Source organism: Panthera pardus, unplaced genomic scaffold (genome assembly GCF_024362965.1).
Source record: "Panthera pardus isolate Hobbes unplaced genomic scaffold, ASM2436296v1 HiC_scaffold_5, whole genome shotgun sequence".
Taxonomy (NCBI): Eukaryota; Metazoa; Chordata; class Mammalia; order Carnivora; family Felidae; genus Panthera; species Panthera pardus.
In genome coordinates, this window is record NW_026526980.1 from 8,108,229 (window position 1) to 8,125,309 (window position 17,081).

General features: G+C 41.0%; 1 protein-coding gene across 3 annotated transcripts in view; it reads left to right on the forward strand.

Annotated features, from left to right (window-relative positions):
• Window positions 1–17,081, forward strand: part of MPV17L (MPV17 mitochondrial inner membrane protein like) — a 32,348-nt gene that overhangs the window by 8,244 nt on the left and 7,023 nt on the right. For 2 of the 3 annotated variants that reach the window (XM_019468662.2, XM_019468660.2), the window contains one exon: window positions 66–2,631. The exons of the other annotated variant lie outside the window; for it this stretch is intronic. In XM_019468662.2, the coding sequence (XP_019324207.1) occupies window positions 66–169 (104 nt within the window). In that variant the 3' untranslated portion in view covers window positions 170–2,631. Of the gene's footprint in view, window positions 1–65; window positions 2,632–17,081 lie in introns of those variants that run through there. 3 annotated transcript variants of the gene reach the window in all.

A 17,081-nucleotide genomic window follows, 5' to 3' on the forward strand; every position in this document is an offset into this window, starting at 1 on the left:
CTCAGAATGCTAATTCATGGCTGTGGTTTGTCTGGAGCCTAGCATACTCTTTCTTTCTGTTACAGCTGACCAACTTCAGCTTGGTTCCCACGCACTGGAGGACAGCTTACACTGGACTTTGTGGTTTTCTGTGGGCTACCTTCCTCTGCTTTTCACAACAGAGCGGTGATGGCACGTTCAAGTCTGCTTTCACCTTCCTTCATGTGAAAGAGGCTGGTGCCGTTGAAAGGCCTCCCGAGAAATGAGAAGCCAAGGACTCCTTGACAATGATGGATTTATTTTATTTTATTTTTTAATGCAGTGAATTGCTTGCAGATAAGAGTCTACTCATCAGTTATGTGCTCCATTTTGGAGAATTACTATTGCATAGACCCACTGATTAAGTATCAATGAATACTTTAAATTTTATTCAAACCTTTTTTCCCCATGCTAGTCTGAAAGTATCACTTCTCTACTGTGTTCACGTCTCTAATACTTTGGTGACCACTGTGCCATTATGGCATTTTGCAATTATTACTATTTCTATTCTAATATTTTAATGCCAGTTGATTTAAAAACCCATTTTGCTTCTAAAATCTCAGGTTGTCTCCTAACCACTTTGGATCTGTTGAACTTTTATACCAAAAATATTCCTTATATAAGTAAATTGGTGTTTACATAGAGCTCAATCAAGGAGAAGATTGAATAACTTGATTTTTTTTTTCTGGAAATACTTTATAGAATAATTTCTTGTTCTCCTGATGCTAAGTTCTGTAAGAACATTTTATGCCATCAAAAAATAATAATAATAGTATGTGATTGGTGTGTCCTGTATAGAAATGTATTTCATGGATGTCTTCTGCTATTGTAATTTTGAAAAATTTTTTTTAACGTTTGTTTATTTTTGAGAGAGAGCAGGAGCAGGGGAGGGGCAGAGAGATAGGGAGACACAGAATCTGAAGCAGGCTCCAGGCTCCGAGCTGTCAGCACAGGGCCTGATGCAGGGCCCAAACCCACGAACCGTGAGATCGTGACCTGAGCTGAGGTGGGAAACTTAGCCGACTGACCCACCGAGGCGCCCCATACAACTATTGTAATTTTGAAGTTAAGTACTTTTTAGTTCATGTGTTCTAGTTTTGAGCAAATTCAGTTGACCGAAGTATCCCGTATCTGTATTCTAGACTTAGGAAATATACACAACATCTGGCTTCTTAAAGAAATATATTGAGGGGCGCCTTGGTGGCTCAGTTGGTTAAGTGATGACTTCGGCTCAGGTCATGGTCTCGTGGTTTATGGGTTCAGGCCCCACGTCGGGGTCTGTGCTGACAGCTCAGAGCCTGGAGCCTGCTTTGGATTCTGTGTCTCCTTCTTTCTTTGCCTCTCCCCCTCATGCTCTGTCTCTCTCAAAAATAAAACAAACATTTTTAAAAAATTTTTAAAAATATATTGAGTGAAGTTTCTTTTCTAAGAAAATGAACAAATTTTCTTCCTCTGGAAGGAAAACTCTATTTCATAGGTTTCCAAGGAAAACAGTTACCCCAAATTTCACACCGATGTTATATTTTTAAAAATCAGTGTTTTCAAATAAATCTTTATGGGCAGTCTTTGAGGCAGGTGTGAGAAACCTGATCCAGACTTTCTGATTTACTGTTTGTCTAACCTCAAAACCAGTGGGTCTAAAAATGCTGTGGATATCTCAGGAAGGTTCAGCAAACTTCACCTAAAAACTGCACCCCAATGCTGTTTTTCACGAGTTTTTCATGAGCATTTCACAAGTTTTAACATGGGAAGAGCTGAAGTGTTCATGCACTTATCTTGAGAATTTGTATTTAAGATTAATTAAGGAATGTGCACTTAAGAATTTTAAGCATATAATTCATATAATTTGTAATATAAATGTGTTTAAGTCCTAACTATATCATGTCTATGATTTATTTGAATTTACTAGGTATTAATATATTTTACATTATTGGGAGAATGGTGAGAACATTTCTAGACAGCTTAATTCTAAAATTTGTTACAGTACTCGCATTATTTTGAAAGTAGTTAATACAACAGCTATTTCATAATATATAAGACAGATTTTGTCATTGAAAAAGTGTATCTAGAGTAACTATGATAAAGTACTGCCTGGCAATCTTTTAGACGAGCTTCAGCATTACTTTTTTGATGGAATAGTTGCATTTTGTATAGAAGTAATTGGGAACACAGGGGCGCCTGGGTGGCTCAATCGGTTAAGCGTCTGACTTCGGCTCAGGTCATCATCTCGCAGCTCATGGGTCCGAGCCCTGCATTGGGCTCTGTGCTGATGGCTCGAAGCCCAAAGCCTGCTTCAGGTACTGTGTCTCCCTCTCTCTCTGCCCCTCCCCCACTTGTGCTCTGTCTCTCGCTCTCCCAAAAATAAATAAATATTTAAAAAGATTTTTAAAAAGAAGTAATTGGAACACAGACCTTGTTTATACCGTCAAGGGGGAAAAGCTTATTATTCATAAATGAGTGTGATCATCTTTACTCAGTCACGTGCTGCCTTGTGCTGTAGAGAACATATAGCATGCATTCTCTGAATTTTTGCAAGTGATACACTTCTGATTTTTATGCAATGGTACTTTCATGTTTTAGTGTGAGAAATGAAAGTTACTCCAAGTAATGCAATGTTTGTCTGTTTTAAAATGCTGCTGGGGCACCCTGGTGGCTCAGTCCGTTAAGTGTCCGACTCTTGATTTTGGCTCAGGTCAGGATCTCTCGGTTCCTTAGTTCGAGCTCCGCATCAGGCTCTGCGCTGACAGCATGGAGCTTGGTTGGGATTCTCTTGCTCCCTCTCTCAAAAATAGATAAATAAACATTTAAAAAAATAAATAAAATGCTGCCACTCTTGGTAAACCCTAAACCTCCCCAGGTTTGGAATTGAACAGGTGGCCCCCACTGTTCCTCCTGATTTTCCCATTCTGTAAGGTTTCTTTAACGCCCACTGTGTTCTTCTGGCCCCGTGCTTGCTCAGGCAAAGGCAAAGCCTATAATTCGTTTCCATGAACAGACATGAGACAGACCAGATTTTCAAAGACAACTTTACTTAATGCGTGTGGAAGACAAAAGGGAAATTTGAAAGGGGAATTTGAAAAATGTCAAAAGCATTTTTTTTTTTTAAAGAAAGATGCAGAGGGGTATATGACATGGCACTATTATCATTTTTTTAATGTTTGTTTTATTTTGTTTTTGAGAGAGAGAGAGCGCACAAGTGAGGTAGGGGCAGCAAGAGAGGCAGACATAGAATCTGAAGCAGGCTCCAGGCTCTGAGCTGTCAGAGCAGAGCCCAACGTGGGGAGGGAACTCATGAACCGTGAGATCGTGACCTGAGCTGAAGTTGGATGTTTAACTGACTGACCACCCAGGTGCCCCTGTCAAAACCATTTTTTTATAAAAATTTTACAGAATACTGAATTCTTTATTTTTTTCATGTTTATTTATTTTTGAGAGAGACAGAGAAAGAATGCAAGCAGAGGAGGGGCAGAGAGAGGCAATCCCAAGCAGGCTGTGCACTGTGAGTGCAGAGCCCAATGCGGGGCTCAAACTCATGACCCATGAGATCATAACCTGAGCCGAAATCAAGAGTTGGACACTTAACTGACTGAGCCTTTGAGGTGCCCCCAGAATACCGAATTCTGGTCGTCTCATGAGTTAGTTTGAACTCAGAGATCACAAATCCTGTCCTTGGTCCAGGCATTTGGGGTAGTTACCCTGTACCTCGAATAGTACCTTCCAGCATTCCTTTTTTCTGACTCTGTGATTGTCACTGTTTGATAATACCATTGACCACCACCACCAGGGAGTTGTCATTAATATCAAGAGTGCTCGAGTCCTGTCTTATTGGATGACTGGTTCCCATTTCCAGTCTCGGAGATAGACCTCTTACCCAAATAACTGAGAGAAATTATTTCCCAATCCAGGGGCGATCTTTACTTCCATACAAATGGATGTGACCATTCTTATTATCCATCAGATAAAATAACAGATAAAATAACCATAATCCTAGCCTTCATGTAAACATCCAACAAATGTTATTAAATGGTCAGTGTGGGGGTGTAAAGAGGATAAACAACATGACGAGAAGTGTGTGGAAAGAATCATGGTCTATTTGGGAGTAAAAGTAAAAAAAAAAAATTGATAATCAATTTCTCAGGACATCTAGTCCAACTCATCATTGAGTGCTTGAGCAGCATCTATGACAAGTGGTCAATGGAAAGCTTGGATTTTACACAAATAAAACCACCCAGTCATAGGTTAGTGGTATAAGCAGCAGGTACTTTGAAATCATGGTGCCCTGAGTAATCTAGGAAGGCTTCCTGGAGGAGATGCCTAAGTTGGGTCCCAAAGGATGGACAGTCACAAGACTAGAGGTCTGCAAAGTGGAATGATGATTGTAGGATGGGATCAGATGAGATGAGATCTTAAAAGACAAAGCAAGAAAAGTATCTTATCTTATATCTTATCAGAGAGAGAATGGGAGTGAGGAAGAGGGGCAGAGGAAGAGAGAGAGAGAGAGAGAGAGAGAGAGAGAGAGAGAGAATCTTAATCTTAAGAGTGAAAATCTCCACATTGAGTATGGATGCAGGGCTTGATCCTACATCCCTGGGATCATGACTTGAGCCAAAATCAAGAGTTGGATGTTCAATCGACTGAGCCACCCAGGTGCCCCAAGAAAAGGTCTTTAAGTTCTAACCTAGAGGGAAATGTCCACTGACCCTTCCTCAACTTTGGGTAATGTAAATGCTTCTAGCTAGCTTACTTGTATTTAAAAAATCATGCATGATTTGCAATTTATTGGTATTTTTCATTTGTAGGAAAATTAATAAAAGTGATTCCCTCTCATCTATATCATGGTTTGGGAAGAGAGAATTAGGCAATGTATAAGTTTGCATATGTTTAAATTTTCTAATACCAAGTTTGAGAGAAGCACGTGAAAATATTTTCCTCAAAATCTGTGCAGTAAGGCGATTGGGTAGATAAAGTAATTGATCATTTGTCCACTCTATAGCTAGTGAATTTGGCATTTAGGGGTTTGTACAAATGAAGGATGCTTTGGGAAAACTTTTCCTGATTTGTACGGATACTTTTGGGGCCAGAATAAAAACTGTTTGATGAATGTAAGGAATTAAAGCCACTAAGAGATACAGTTCAAAGAGGAAAACATTTCAACATTGTAGGACTTTATTAATAATTATAAGTCTGTTTTTTTAAATTCTTTGACGAAAAATTTATTTCTTTTACAATAAAATTGTAGATAAGAGATTTAACTTTGATATTTGAGGTTGTATCAAAATAGGTCGCCAGATCACTATATTAACCACAACCAACCAAATTAAACGTAGGTAGGTTCTTTAGTTGGGGTATGTTACCTAAAATTACAATTTCTAACTCACGTATCATTGTTATATACTTTATTTGTTTACTGTTTTTCTTCCAAAGATTGTCACCCTTTATAATCTGTTTGAAGCTTTCAAAAAATCTTTTTTCTATGTGGGCAATTTACTTTTAGTTCAGTGGAATTTTATGTGGATTTTTACAGAATATGTAGCAAAACAAATTCTATCCAGAACATACTTAACAATATATTCTGGAGGCAGCTTGCATTCAGAAATTAGGTTCATCTTCTGAAAGTATTAGAAAGTATTAGAAAGCAAATCCTGTTGCTGAGGATTTAGACTTTACAATTGGCTACATTCAATCTAGTTTTACCCATAATGTTTGGAATCTAAAGGAACCAAATCACAAAAAATGCAATTTAAAAACTACTGAAAAATTTCCTCTTAATACTGCCAAAGGCCAATGAGTGAAAGGGGAAATCAGAGTTTAAGGATCAAGTATGTACTTGAAGTTTAAAGATAACAGATAAGGATGCCTGGGTGGCTCAATCGGTTAAGCATCCAACTCTGGATCCTGGTTCAAGTCATGATCTCATGGTTCATGAGATCGAGCCCCGAGGTGGACTCTGCAGTGACAGCAGGGATCCTGCTTGGGATTCTCTCTCTCTTTGTCTCTGTCTCTCTCCCCACTCTCTCTCTCTCTGCCCCTCCCCCTGCTTGTAAAGATAACCCATAAAGAGCTGAGAGCAGTAGCCAACCAAGTGAACAGAAGTGAGTAATTAATAATTGAGTAACATTTTGGATATATATCAATTAAAAGCTTTGCTTTTAGTTCTCATCCCTTTTGTAAGTCTGTCTTTCCTTAAATCTTTATTCACCAATATATTCTTCTTTCTCTGTCGAATGGCCATACCTAACCCCCTTCTGTCCTTCACCCCCTCCCCCCATCCATGACCACCCAAACACTCCAGGACAGAGTAATTGTGATGAGGTCAGGGGCTGGAGCAGTTCAATGGCACGGCAGCCATGCTTTAGAGAGACGGTAGCAGAGACCCCCTCATTTTGATCAGCAATAAAGGAGAATTTTGCAGTGAGTAAACATTCTGGAGGCAGCTTCCATTTGAACTTAGGTTCATGTTCTAAAAGTATTAGAAAATTAATGGATTCTTGTGCCTGAAGATTGAGACCTTGCCTTGCCCGTTTTCTTTTCAGAGATGCCCTCTTCCATCTAGGTGCCCTTTCCCTGCATGCTCTCTGGCTATAATACTGTATCTTCCAAATTAGTTCTTGTTTCTTTTCCTTGCCTCTCAAAACTCCCATTCTCTTCCTGTGGCTGATTTCAGGTAGATGTAGAAAAGGAGTTTATTAAACTAATTTACTGAGATGTGGAAGAGAGCCTTTCTAGCTGAGGTGTTTTTTTTTTTTTTTTTTTTTTTTTTTTTTAATTGCTAACACAAATCTCTGGATGGAGTTTCAGGAACGATCGCTGTGGTTCGAAGAGGTGGAGAGAAGATGAGGTATTTTTGGCAGAAGTCTTCTGATATGCCGTCCACTTCCCATTGGTTTGAAACCAGCCGAACCAAGGTCATCACAATGTACCGTGAACTTTCCAGAATGAGTGGTCATTATCTATTTGCATATTTGTACTCCCTACCAGATGGTGAGATTCTGGAGCGAGGAACATGCTTCTTTTTTTTAAAGTTTATTCATACATTTTGAGAGAGAGGGGGAGAGAGAGAGAGAGAGAGAGAGAGAGAGAGAGAGAGAATGAGTGGGGGAGGGGCAGAGAAATAGGGAGAATCTCAAGCAGGCTCCATGCTATTCAGCGCCGGGCCCCTGTGGGGCTCCAACTCAAAACCATGGGATTGTGACCTTAGCTGAAATCAAGAGTCAGATGCTTAACTGACTGAAAGCGCCCCGGGAAGAATATATTTCTTATTTATATTTGTATCTGAAGTGTCCAGCACACAGCAGAAACTCTGTTGACACTGCTGAATGAACTCATGTAGTTTATGGATTTCTTGTCTGTTGCTTTTTGCCCCTTGATTGGTGCTGAGAAATCTGGACTGATCTTGCTATCATTTTCATCCCCATATGCAGGCAGCCGTCCTGTCTTAAGGTCAGCACAGCCCAGGCCTTCACCTATTCCAGCTCCAGGCTCAGTTTCTTAGGGATGCTTGTGACTTGTGGCTTTGATTCCCCGTGCCCAACTTGCACATATTCCTTAGAAAGCCATTTAATCACACCTTTAGAAGGCAGGATTATTTGTCCTTGAGAATTAGGCGGAATTATTGTAGTTGGACTTTTTCCAAATCACTAGAAAAGCTTTTGTAATGGCTAATTTTATGTGTCAACTTGGCTGAACCTTGGGAGGTCTAGATATTTGGCCAAACATTACTCTGGGCATTTCTCTGAGGGTGTTTTTAGATAAAATTAGTACTTAAATAGCTAGAATGGTTCGAGCAGATTACTCTCCCTAATCTGGGTGGGCCTCATCTAATCCGTTGAAAGCCCAATTAAAAGAAAAAGGCTGATGTCCTCCAAGTAAGAAAAAATTCTTCCTACCTGCCTGCCTTCAAACTGAGATACTGTTTTTTTTTCTCCTGCCTTTGGACTCAAACGGAAACATCAGCCCTTTCTGGGTTTTGAGGCAGTTGACCTTCAGATGACAGCCACACCATTAGCTCTCCTGGTTCCCAGGCTTTCAAACTCACACTGGAACTAAATGATTGGCTCTCCTGTATCTCCAGCTTTCAACTCACCTGGCAGAGGGAACTGCTTCCATAATCATGTGAGCCAATTCCTTATAATCAATCTCTTTCTCTCTATATATTCATGCACATCCCATTGGTTCTGTTTCTCTGGAGAACACTGACCTGTTTACATACCCCTGTTTACGTATGTTAATATTTCATAGTCTGTTTTTCTTGCATTGTGGCTGTCTGCCGGCGATGACCGCCCCGCTCACGACGGTTGCAGAATTACACCTAACATTACTTTCCGGGACCCCTGAAACCATATCATGAGGGTGGTCTTCCACCCCTAATCCCACAGCCTCTCTATTAGGACCACAAATCTCTATGACCTAAAAACACAAGTTCAGCCAGAGAGCCAGCTAATGGCCAAATAGCAGAACTGACTGTATGTTCGTTTTTAGCTTGACAGTGGGTGGAGTAGGTCTGTTGTGAATTCTGTGAATGTTGGGGGTTGAGAATGGATTCCGGTTAAACGGCAACCCCTTTTGGAGCTGAGCCCCTTCCAGTGCTTGGCGGTGTTTCTTAGTGAAGGACTCAGTCAATGTGACTGATATTCTGCCTCTATGCTGAGGTCAAGTAGTTGGTCAGACACCTGCCATGCTGAATATTGCCCTTTGGGTATTTGTTCATTTTCTAGTCCTTGTGTGAGTGTCTTATTCCCCTGAGCCATGGAGCCAGGATGTTCTTTTCACATTTGGGGTGGGAAGTATTGTAAGGACAACACGAGTTGCTTCGTTTTTAAGTTTAAATTTTATGTATAAAATACATATATTAAATTTTTGGTATAATGTGATGTCATGTATATGAAAAAGCAAACGAATTTTAGTTAAGCACAGCAAATGACTCTGACTCTTGTGTGTTATCGGTGGTACGAACATTCTGGGAAATATGTAAAGGAAATGAGACTTACATCCTGTAATCTTCCCTAATCATCTTTATTGCAAATACGAAATTTATGCCTTTATTTTGGATTGAGATACAAGTTGTCCTTGTCTGTTTATATGTGTTCCTTGTCAGTTACTGAATTCTTGACAAATGTTTGGCTTACTTCCTATGTATGTACATACGTACTCTCAAAGAGCCGAAAATTTAGAATCGAAATTTTCCCCAACTGGCTTCTCAAGTCACTCTTTTTGAGCCTAAGTAGGAAAAAAAAAATGCAGTATGAAGTTTCCTCTTACAAATACCAAGGAGGCAAACTTGAGCTTCAACTTCAAGTTACTGAGGCTACTTTTTCCATCTAGTGATCACATGGCTCCTTTGTTCTGGAGTCTGCTAATTTCTTTTGTGATTTAAATTCTTTCCTACTGTCTTGGCTGAAATAGATTTCCCTGAACACATTCAATGAGAATTCAATTCTCATTGAATGTGTTAATTCTTAACTGAGAATACATATTTGAAAAACGTGTTGCATTGCTCTGGAGTTGAGTTCAGGAAACATTTATACATCTGTCCTGTTTATGAATGCACATACTCATGTACCTCAAGGTCACACTTGATCTTTCTGTGGTTACTCTTGCTGTATTTACCACATTTTCATTTTAGGCTCCTTTCTGTTGTTTCAGTACTAGAATCACGCTGTTGTGGGTAAGAGAGAGAGAGAGAGAGAGAGAGAGAGAGAGACACCAAGAAACAGACTCTTAACTATAAGAACACGCTGATGGTTACCAGAGGGGAGGTGGGTGGGGATGGGTGAACTAAGTCACAGGGATTAAGGAGTACCCTTGTTGTCATGAGCACTGAGTAGGGTAGGGAAGTGTTGAATGGCTATATTGTACACCTGAAACGAATATTACACTGTATGTTAACTATACTGGAATTAAAATTTTAAAAACCCTGTTCCGGGTATAATGGGAATAGCAAGTAGCCATCAGGAAGTTAACTTGGGAGGATGGGGGACAGGATTCCCTTCCTTGTACACAACGCTTGCCTTTTAGTTCTCGAATTTGAATGGGGATTGATCAAACGGAATGAAATTACGCGTAGAGTTCAGGTTTGTGGAATTTTCATGTTATCATTTTATCTGAATGTCTTCTGTGTAAGAATTATAAACTGGAAAATTGAAACAAAAACTACTAACCCAAAGTGAAAATATTTCCCGTTCACTGGATTGCTTTCATAGCAGGCTTCCAAAGTGAAGATCAGGAGAATGTTCTTACGGGAAAAACACACACACACACACACACACACACACACACACACACACAAAACCTGTGTCAGTACAGATTCTTGTATGTTTTGGCCAGTTTTATTTATGTATTTATTTATTTATTTATTTGCTACTAAAGGAAGGTAGGAGGAAAAAAAATCAGTTTATGCTTGGGTTGAATGCCAGAGAAAACGCGTGAATAATATTTAGAGGTCTTAATAAAGAAACAAGAAGTATTACATTAATATACTGAATAGTAAGATATAAACCCACCAGGGAGAAATTATAATCTGTCACATTTTTGCAGACTGTTTTTATTCCATAATGATAAATAATATGAAAATGAACCACGATTTCCAGGCTTTGGGCCAATAATGAATTTGTGAGAATAGCGTTAGAGGATTTCCCGCAGGTGATGTGTGAAATTTTGAATCGAGTTAATGATCGCAAGCAGTTTGTTTTACCCTCTGGGAGAAATTATAAAAAGCAATATATACATCTTGAGTCATTTCTCAACCGTTTGGAGCAATTATGCTTTTACCTGAAGCAATGAAAAACTTTTCATGAGGGTGAAAAAAAAGTGTATAAAATGGTCGCTTTTGAAGGGCGCCTGGGTGGCTCAGTTGGTTGAGCATCTGATTTTTGATTTCGACTCAGGCCATGATTTCACAGTTCGTGGGTTTGAGCCCCACGTCGGACTCTTTGCTGACAGAGCAGAGCCTGCTGGTGTTTTCTGACTCCCTCTCTCTCTGCCCATCTCCCTCTTGTTCTCTCTCTTTCAAAGAATAAATAAACATTTTTTAAAAAATGGTCACTTGTAAGGTGAAGGCTCGAGGAGGCGATTTTTAACTGTGAATGTGTAGAAAGAATGATGAACAATTCTCACAAATGTTAAAGGGGAAAATCGACCTTTCTTTATTCCTCTCCACTACTGCTACCCATTGCTGTTGACTGGTTTCTTTATGGTCCTGTCAGAGCATCTGACATTTGCTGGGGTGTCCCCTCTTAGGATATCGTGTCTTTGCCTTTTTTTATTCAAATTCTACACATAAGTCTTCTTTCTTTCTTTCTCTTTCTTTCTTTCTTTCTTTCTTTCTTTCTTTCTTTTCTGGCTAGGTTAATATTCATTCCTGTGCTGGCTCTAGTCAGTATCAGTTCTAAAGACTCTCCCGTCTATTTCCCCCGAGGTTGTTAAAAGAAAATAGGGCTTATGCACACAGGGTGACTTAGTGGGCTGGGCCACGACTGAGCCACAGATGGGTCTGTCCTGCTGGAAGGTGAGTGTGCAGGGCAGTTCTGCCCTGTGGCTCCCAAGCGTGGACCCGGACTGGTGCTGGCTTAGGCAGTGATCTGGGCTATCTCTGAACATTGACCTAGCTCCTCCTTGCTGGTGGGGTCCGGTGCTCACTCCAGCGAGCCGGAGCATTTCAGTGCTGACTCAAGTCCTCCCCAGATGGGGTTTCTCTATTTCCAGCCCCAGGGAACTCTCTGCTCTGTCTCCCCCACTTCTATTTCACCTCCCTCTATCTGTCTGCCTCCCAGTGCAAGGAAATTGGAGTCTCTGTGTATTTTCCACAAATCTATTAATCATTGCTGGAATTGTATACCCTGAGCCCTTTGGGACTTGACTCTTGATTCTGAGAGGTAAATTACTGGACTGTAAGAGGTATTTACAAGCCATCCTTCCATGATGAGTTTCCAAAGCCCATTTTGAAGTCCAGAAGCTAATGGTTGACTAACATCTGGGTTACCTGTACCTTTTCACTGTATCTTCCTTCCCCTGAGCTGCTGGAGCTAGGGAAGAGCCATGGATGCAATACAGGGAGGTGGGGGACTAGAAAAAATTCGCGATAGTACTTACTGCTCATTCATTCATTTATCCATTTATTCAACAGATATTTATTGAACTGAGTAGCTACTGTTTGTTTTGAAATTGGTGCTCAAGGGGCAATTAGGTGGCTCAGTCACTTAAGGGTCAGACTTTGGCTCAGGTCATGATCTTGCGGTGCGTGAGTTCGAGCCTTGCATTGGGTTCCTGCTGTCAGCACAGAGCCCACTTCAGATCCTCAGTGCGTGTGTGTGTCTCTCTCTCTCTGCCCCTCTCCCACTCATTCTCTCTCTCTCTCTCTCTCAATAAATAAACTTAAAAAAAAAAGTATTTAATAAGATCGGTGCTCAAAGTCCAACCCCAAACACTTTGCCATAAAGCCATCTCTGCCTGTCTTGGCTGTGCCTCAAGTTCTTCCCTCTTGGCTCTCGGAACATTTATAGTCTGTACCACACAACTGCACAATTGTATATTATTGTGTATTGTGAGCCCATCTCATGTATATTACTTTTTCTCCCAACAAAACCGAAGCTCATTGAAGTTAAGGATGAGGTTTTAGATTTGCTCTGTATCCCTCCAGCCCAGTGCCTTGCCCGAAGGGTTCAAGAAATAGTTGTTGGTGGATTTCTGTGTCAGTGGGTACTGACATTGGCATTAATTGCATTTGTGCATAGAAAGTTCCTGAAATTTAAGAAAGTGGGTTTCTTTGATTGTGCTAGTTATTATATAACTTATATGCCATTAAACCTCAAGTCGGTGGAGAAGCAAGAGGAGCGTTGGAGGGTGGGAATTAAGATCAAGGATGATGGTCCTCAACTGGGGATGATTTTGCCCTTGAGAGAGGGTTGGCAGATTTAGCAAATAAAAATAAAGGACACCCAGCTAAATGTGAATTTCAGATAACAATGAATAAGTTTTTAGTCTAAATATGCCCCAAATGTGGGGCATATGAATGAAAATGATTTGCTGTTAATCTGACATGTATGTTTATTTTATTTTATTATGTTTTCTAATGTTTATTTATTATTGAGAGAAAGAGAGAGAGAGAACGAGAGCATGTGAGCAGGGGAGGAACAGAGGGAGGGACAGAGGATGTGAAATGGGCTGTGCGCGGACAGCAAGAGAGCCCGATGCAGGATTTGAACCCACAACTGTGAGATCGCGACCTGAGCCGAAACCAAGAGCCAGATGCTTAACCAAGTGAGCCACCCAGGCGCCCCGGACATGCATGTTTAACCGGAAGTTCTGTGTTTTATCTGGCAACCCTAAACCCAGGAGTTACTTGGTAATATTTGGAGACAGTTCTGGTCGTCACAACCTGGCCACTAGCGGGAGAGGCCATGATGCTGATGCACAGACAGCCCCCACAACAGAGCATCGTCTGGCCCCAAATGTCAAGTGTACGAAGTCGAGAAGTTGTACATAATAATGGCTTACCTATCCGGGTACAAAGAAGCTAGTTCCAGGATATTTTGTCTTGTGGGCACTGTGAGCACAGTGCTGAGAGCACTCTGACCTTTCTAAGGGCTTAGACGAATGTTCGAAACTTGAAATGTGCGTGCCCTTCAAATATATACACGTACATATATGTGTACGCACAAAAAGGCATGGCTTAAAAATAGAAAAAAATTTCAGAAGCTTAAAACGAAGCAATGTAAATGTCTTAAAAAACAGTAGCAGGTTTCCTGGTCATCTGCAGCTCAGCACACATAATTGTATCGTCTGTAGTGAAGGTGGCACGTTTGCTAACCTTGTTGCTGTGTAGCGAATTGCCCCCAAATGTAATTAAAACAACAAACACTGATTCCTTCACGGAGTTTCTGTGGGTCAGAAATCTGGGACGGGCTTAGCTGGGCCGTTCTGGCTCAGGGTCTCTCATGAGCTGATACGTCAGCTGAGGCTGCGGTCTGCGGACAAGACTGACTGGGGCTGGAGGATGTGCTTCCCAACTTGCTCACATGACTGGGGGCTGGAGGCCTCAGGTCCTCACCACATGAACCCCTCCATAGGGCAGTTCCTGGCAGAGTGCCAGGTCCAAAGGAAAGGCACTTGAGAGAATGCCCACGCATGCTGTTTATGACTTCGTTTTCAAGACACCCTTCTGCCACACTCTATTCTAGACTCTTCCAAATCCAGCCCTTCAGGGTACAAATACCCAGAGGTAGGGATCATTGGGGGCCATCTTGGAGGCTGGATACCACAGGGTGTTTGCACGGGCTCTTCCCTTAGATAACATGGCCAATTCTCTCAAATTCTCCAATTCTTGGGGCGCATGGGTGGCTCAGTCGGTTAAGCGGCCGACTTCAGCTCAGGTCACGATCTCGCGGTCCGTGAGTTCGAGCCCCGCGTCGGGCTCTGGGCTGATGGCTCAGAGCCTGGAGCCTGCTTCTGATTCTGTGTCTCCCTCTCTCTCTGCCCCTCCCCCGTTCATGCTCTGTCTCTCTCTGTCTCAAAAATAAATAAAATGTTAAAAAAAAAATTTCAAATTCTCCAATTCTTTGCTCTGAGGCATCTTCCCATTAAGGTCGTCTACCCCTACCGCCCTGCTTAAAATGGTCACCAACTTGGGATTCTTTCTCTCCCTCTCGGTCTGCCCCTCCCCCATGCATACTCTCACTCCCTCTCTCTCTCAAAATAAACCAAAATAAATAAATAATAAGTAAATGTATTTAATAACATTTATTTATTTAAAATAAATCAAAATAAATTAAAAAATGGTCACCAGTCCCCTTTCCCCCGTACTCTCCCAATACTCTGATCTACATTATTTTTCTATGGCACGTAACATCTTTTATTATCCTATATGCTTATTTATTACATTTATTGCTTATCGTATATCTCTCCCATTCTCCTCCCTCAGTCTCCAGGTGGGCAGGGTTCTTTGTCTATTTTGCCCACTGATGTATGTCAAGTTCTCAGAAGAACACCTGGCTACAATGGGTACTCAATGGATATTTTTGGCTGAATGAGTGAATTAAAACCACAAGCAGCAATAGTTTATTTAAAAATTGATTTAAAATTTTCTGATGTCTCAAATAAACAGACATAGCATGTACCAGAGACTCTGATCTCAAAAGGAAAACTGGAAGTTAAGCAAGTTTAGCCTTGCAGACGATAGAAGAAGAGATGAGAGGTGTACCAGAAGTCTTTTAATAGATGCTTGCGGGTGAGAGTAGCTTTTTATGGCACCCACAAGGTTTGAAGTCTTGGGAAATTTTATATTAAAAATATGAGTTTAGGGGCGCCTGGGTGGCTCAGTTGGTTAAGCATCTGACTTCGGCTCAGGTCATGATCTTGCAGTTCACGGGTTCAAGCCCCGCATCGGGCTCTGTACTGACAGCTCAGAGCCTGGAGCCTGTTTCAGATTCTTTGTCCCCCTCTCTCCCTGCCCCTCCCCCACTCATGCTCTGTCTCTCACTCCCAAAAATAAACAAACATTAAAAAATATTTTAAAAATATGAGTTTTTTGGGGTGCCTGGGTGGCTCAGTCAGTTAAGCGTCTGACTTCAGCTCAGGTCATGAACTCACGGTTTGTGAGTTCGAGCCCCACATTGGGCTCTGTGCTGACAGCTCAGAGCCGGAGCCTGCTTCAGATTCTGTGCCTCCCTCTCTCTGACCTTCCTCCGCTTGTGCTCTGTCTCCCACTCTCTCCAGAATAAATAAACATTATCAAAAAAGATGAGTTTCTGGGATCTCTTAAAAAATGGGAAGATTTGGCCTCATGGTTGCTGTGGTCCTCCATTAAGCATTGTGTGAGATAGTATTCGCTTCCATTAGAAAGTTCACCATCAACTTCATACCTTGTACTCTTACAGTCTGCCCGAAGTATTTATTTCCATTACCTACCTGGCCCTGTAGCCATGAGTTTGCGATCCCTGTTTCTGATGATATGTTATGCTGGTGACATTGGCCAGAATACCAATTGCTTATTGGCTTAGTTGGTAAAGAACAAAATACGATGAAGTGACACAGGGCTGTGACAGTATTTCTTGCATCTGTCTGCTGGTGTAATGAGGAACCTCTTGGTCAGAGATGGTCTAATTCCATCTTGCTCACTATTGAGCGCATGTTATATTAATAGTGGTAACATTTGATGTGGTACAGTATGATTCAGATTTTCTATTCCATTTCTCATGGCAACAACAAATGTTTTCCTTCTGAGTCAGCATTACCTAGATGCTACTGCTGACCAAAATTAGACCATATATTTTCAACCACATAAATATGAGCAGTTGAAAATTTTCTTAATATTGATTGCGTATGTAGGTCATATAATTAGCCCATGTGTATGGTTCTGTGGTCTATGTATGGCTGCTACAGAGCCGGAGGGGGAAATACAACAACATTTCCTGTTATGCAAGCATCATTACATTATAATGAATAGGTAATATTAAATCGGGCTGATGAGTCACATTACGGTAATCCAATATTTCCTTTGTAAAGTCCCTGAGGTTTATACAAGGAAATCTTTTCTAATAATAAGAACAGGGATGATGAAGCAAGTGACTCTCAGGACCTCCTTCTTTATTTACTGCTTGTGTGATCGTTGGGAAGCAACTCAACTTTTCACAGCTTCAAGCTACTCGGGATTAAATGAGATTAACTGTGTTCAAATTTGAAGGACGGTACTTGGAACGTAATAGGATCGATCAATGTTAGTATATTTTTTAATAGAGATTGATTCTTAATATCCATGAAGTGATCCATGAGCCTTTCTCTTGAAATGTATTTTCTGGTGTAGTAGGGGATTACATATTGTATGCACAAAGGATGCTTCTGGAACAGATGTAAGTGGGGAAAAGAAAAAGATTGATCTTTTCCCTTTCTACTCTCACGACAGGCAAAGCATCCCATGATCCTTTACTTAGCATTTCTTTTCTGAATTGACAAAAAATTAGAGCAGACCACTAAAATACAGACCGGAATATATCCTGTTTTTTACCCCAGTCTATAATTCAGGTGTATCCAGCTTGTTTATTTTACTAATGCCATGAACCAGCAAGAGCTTA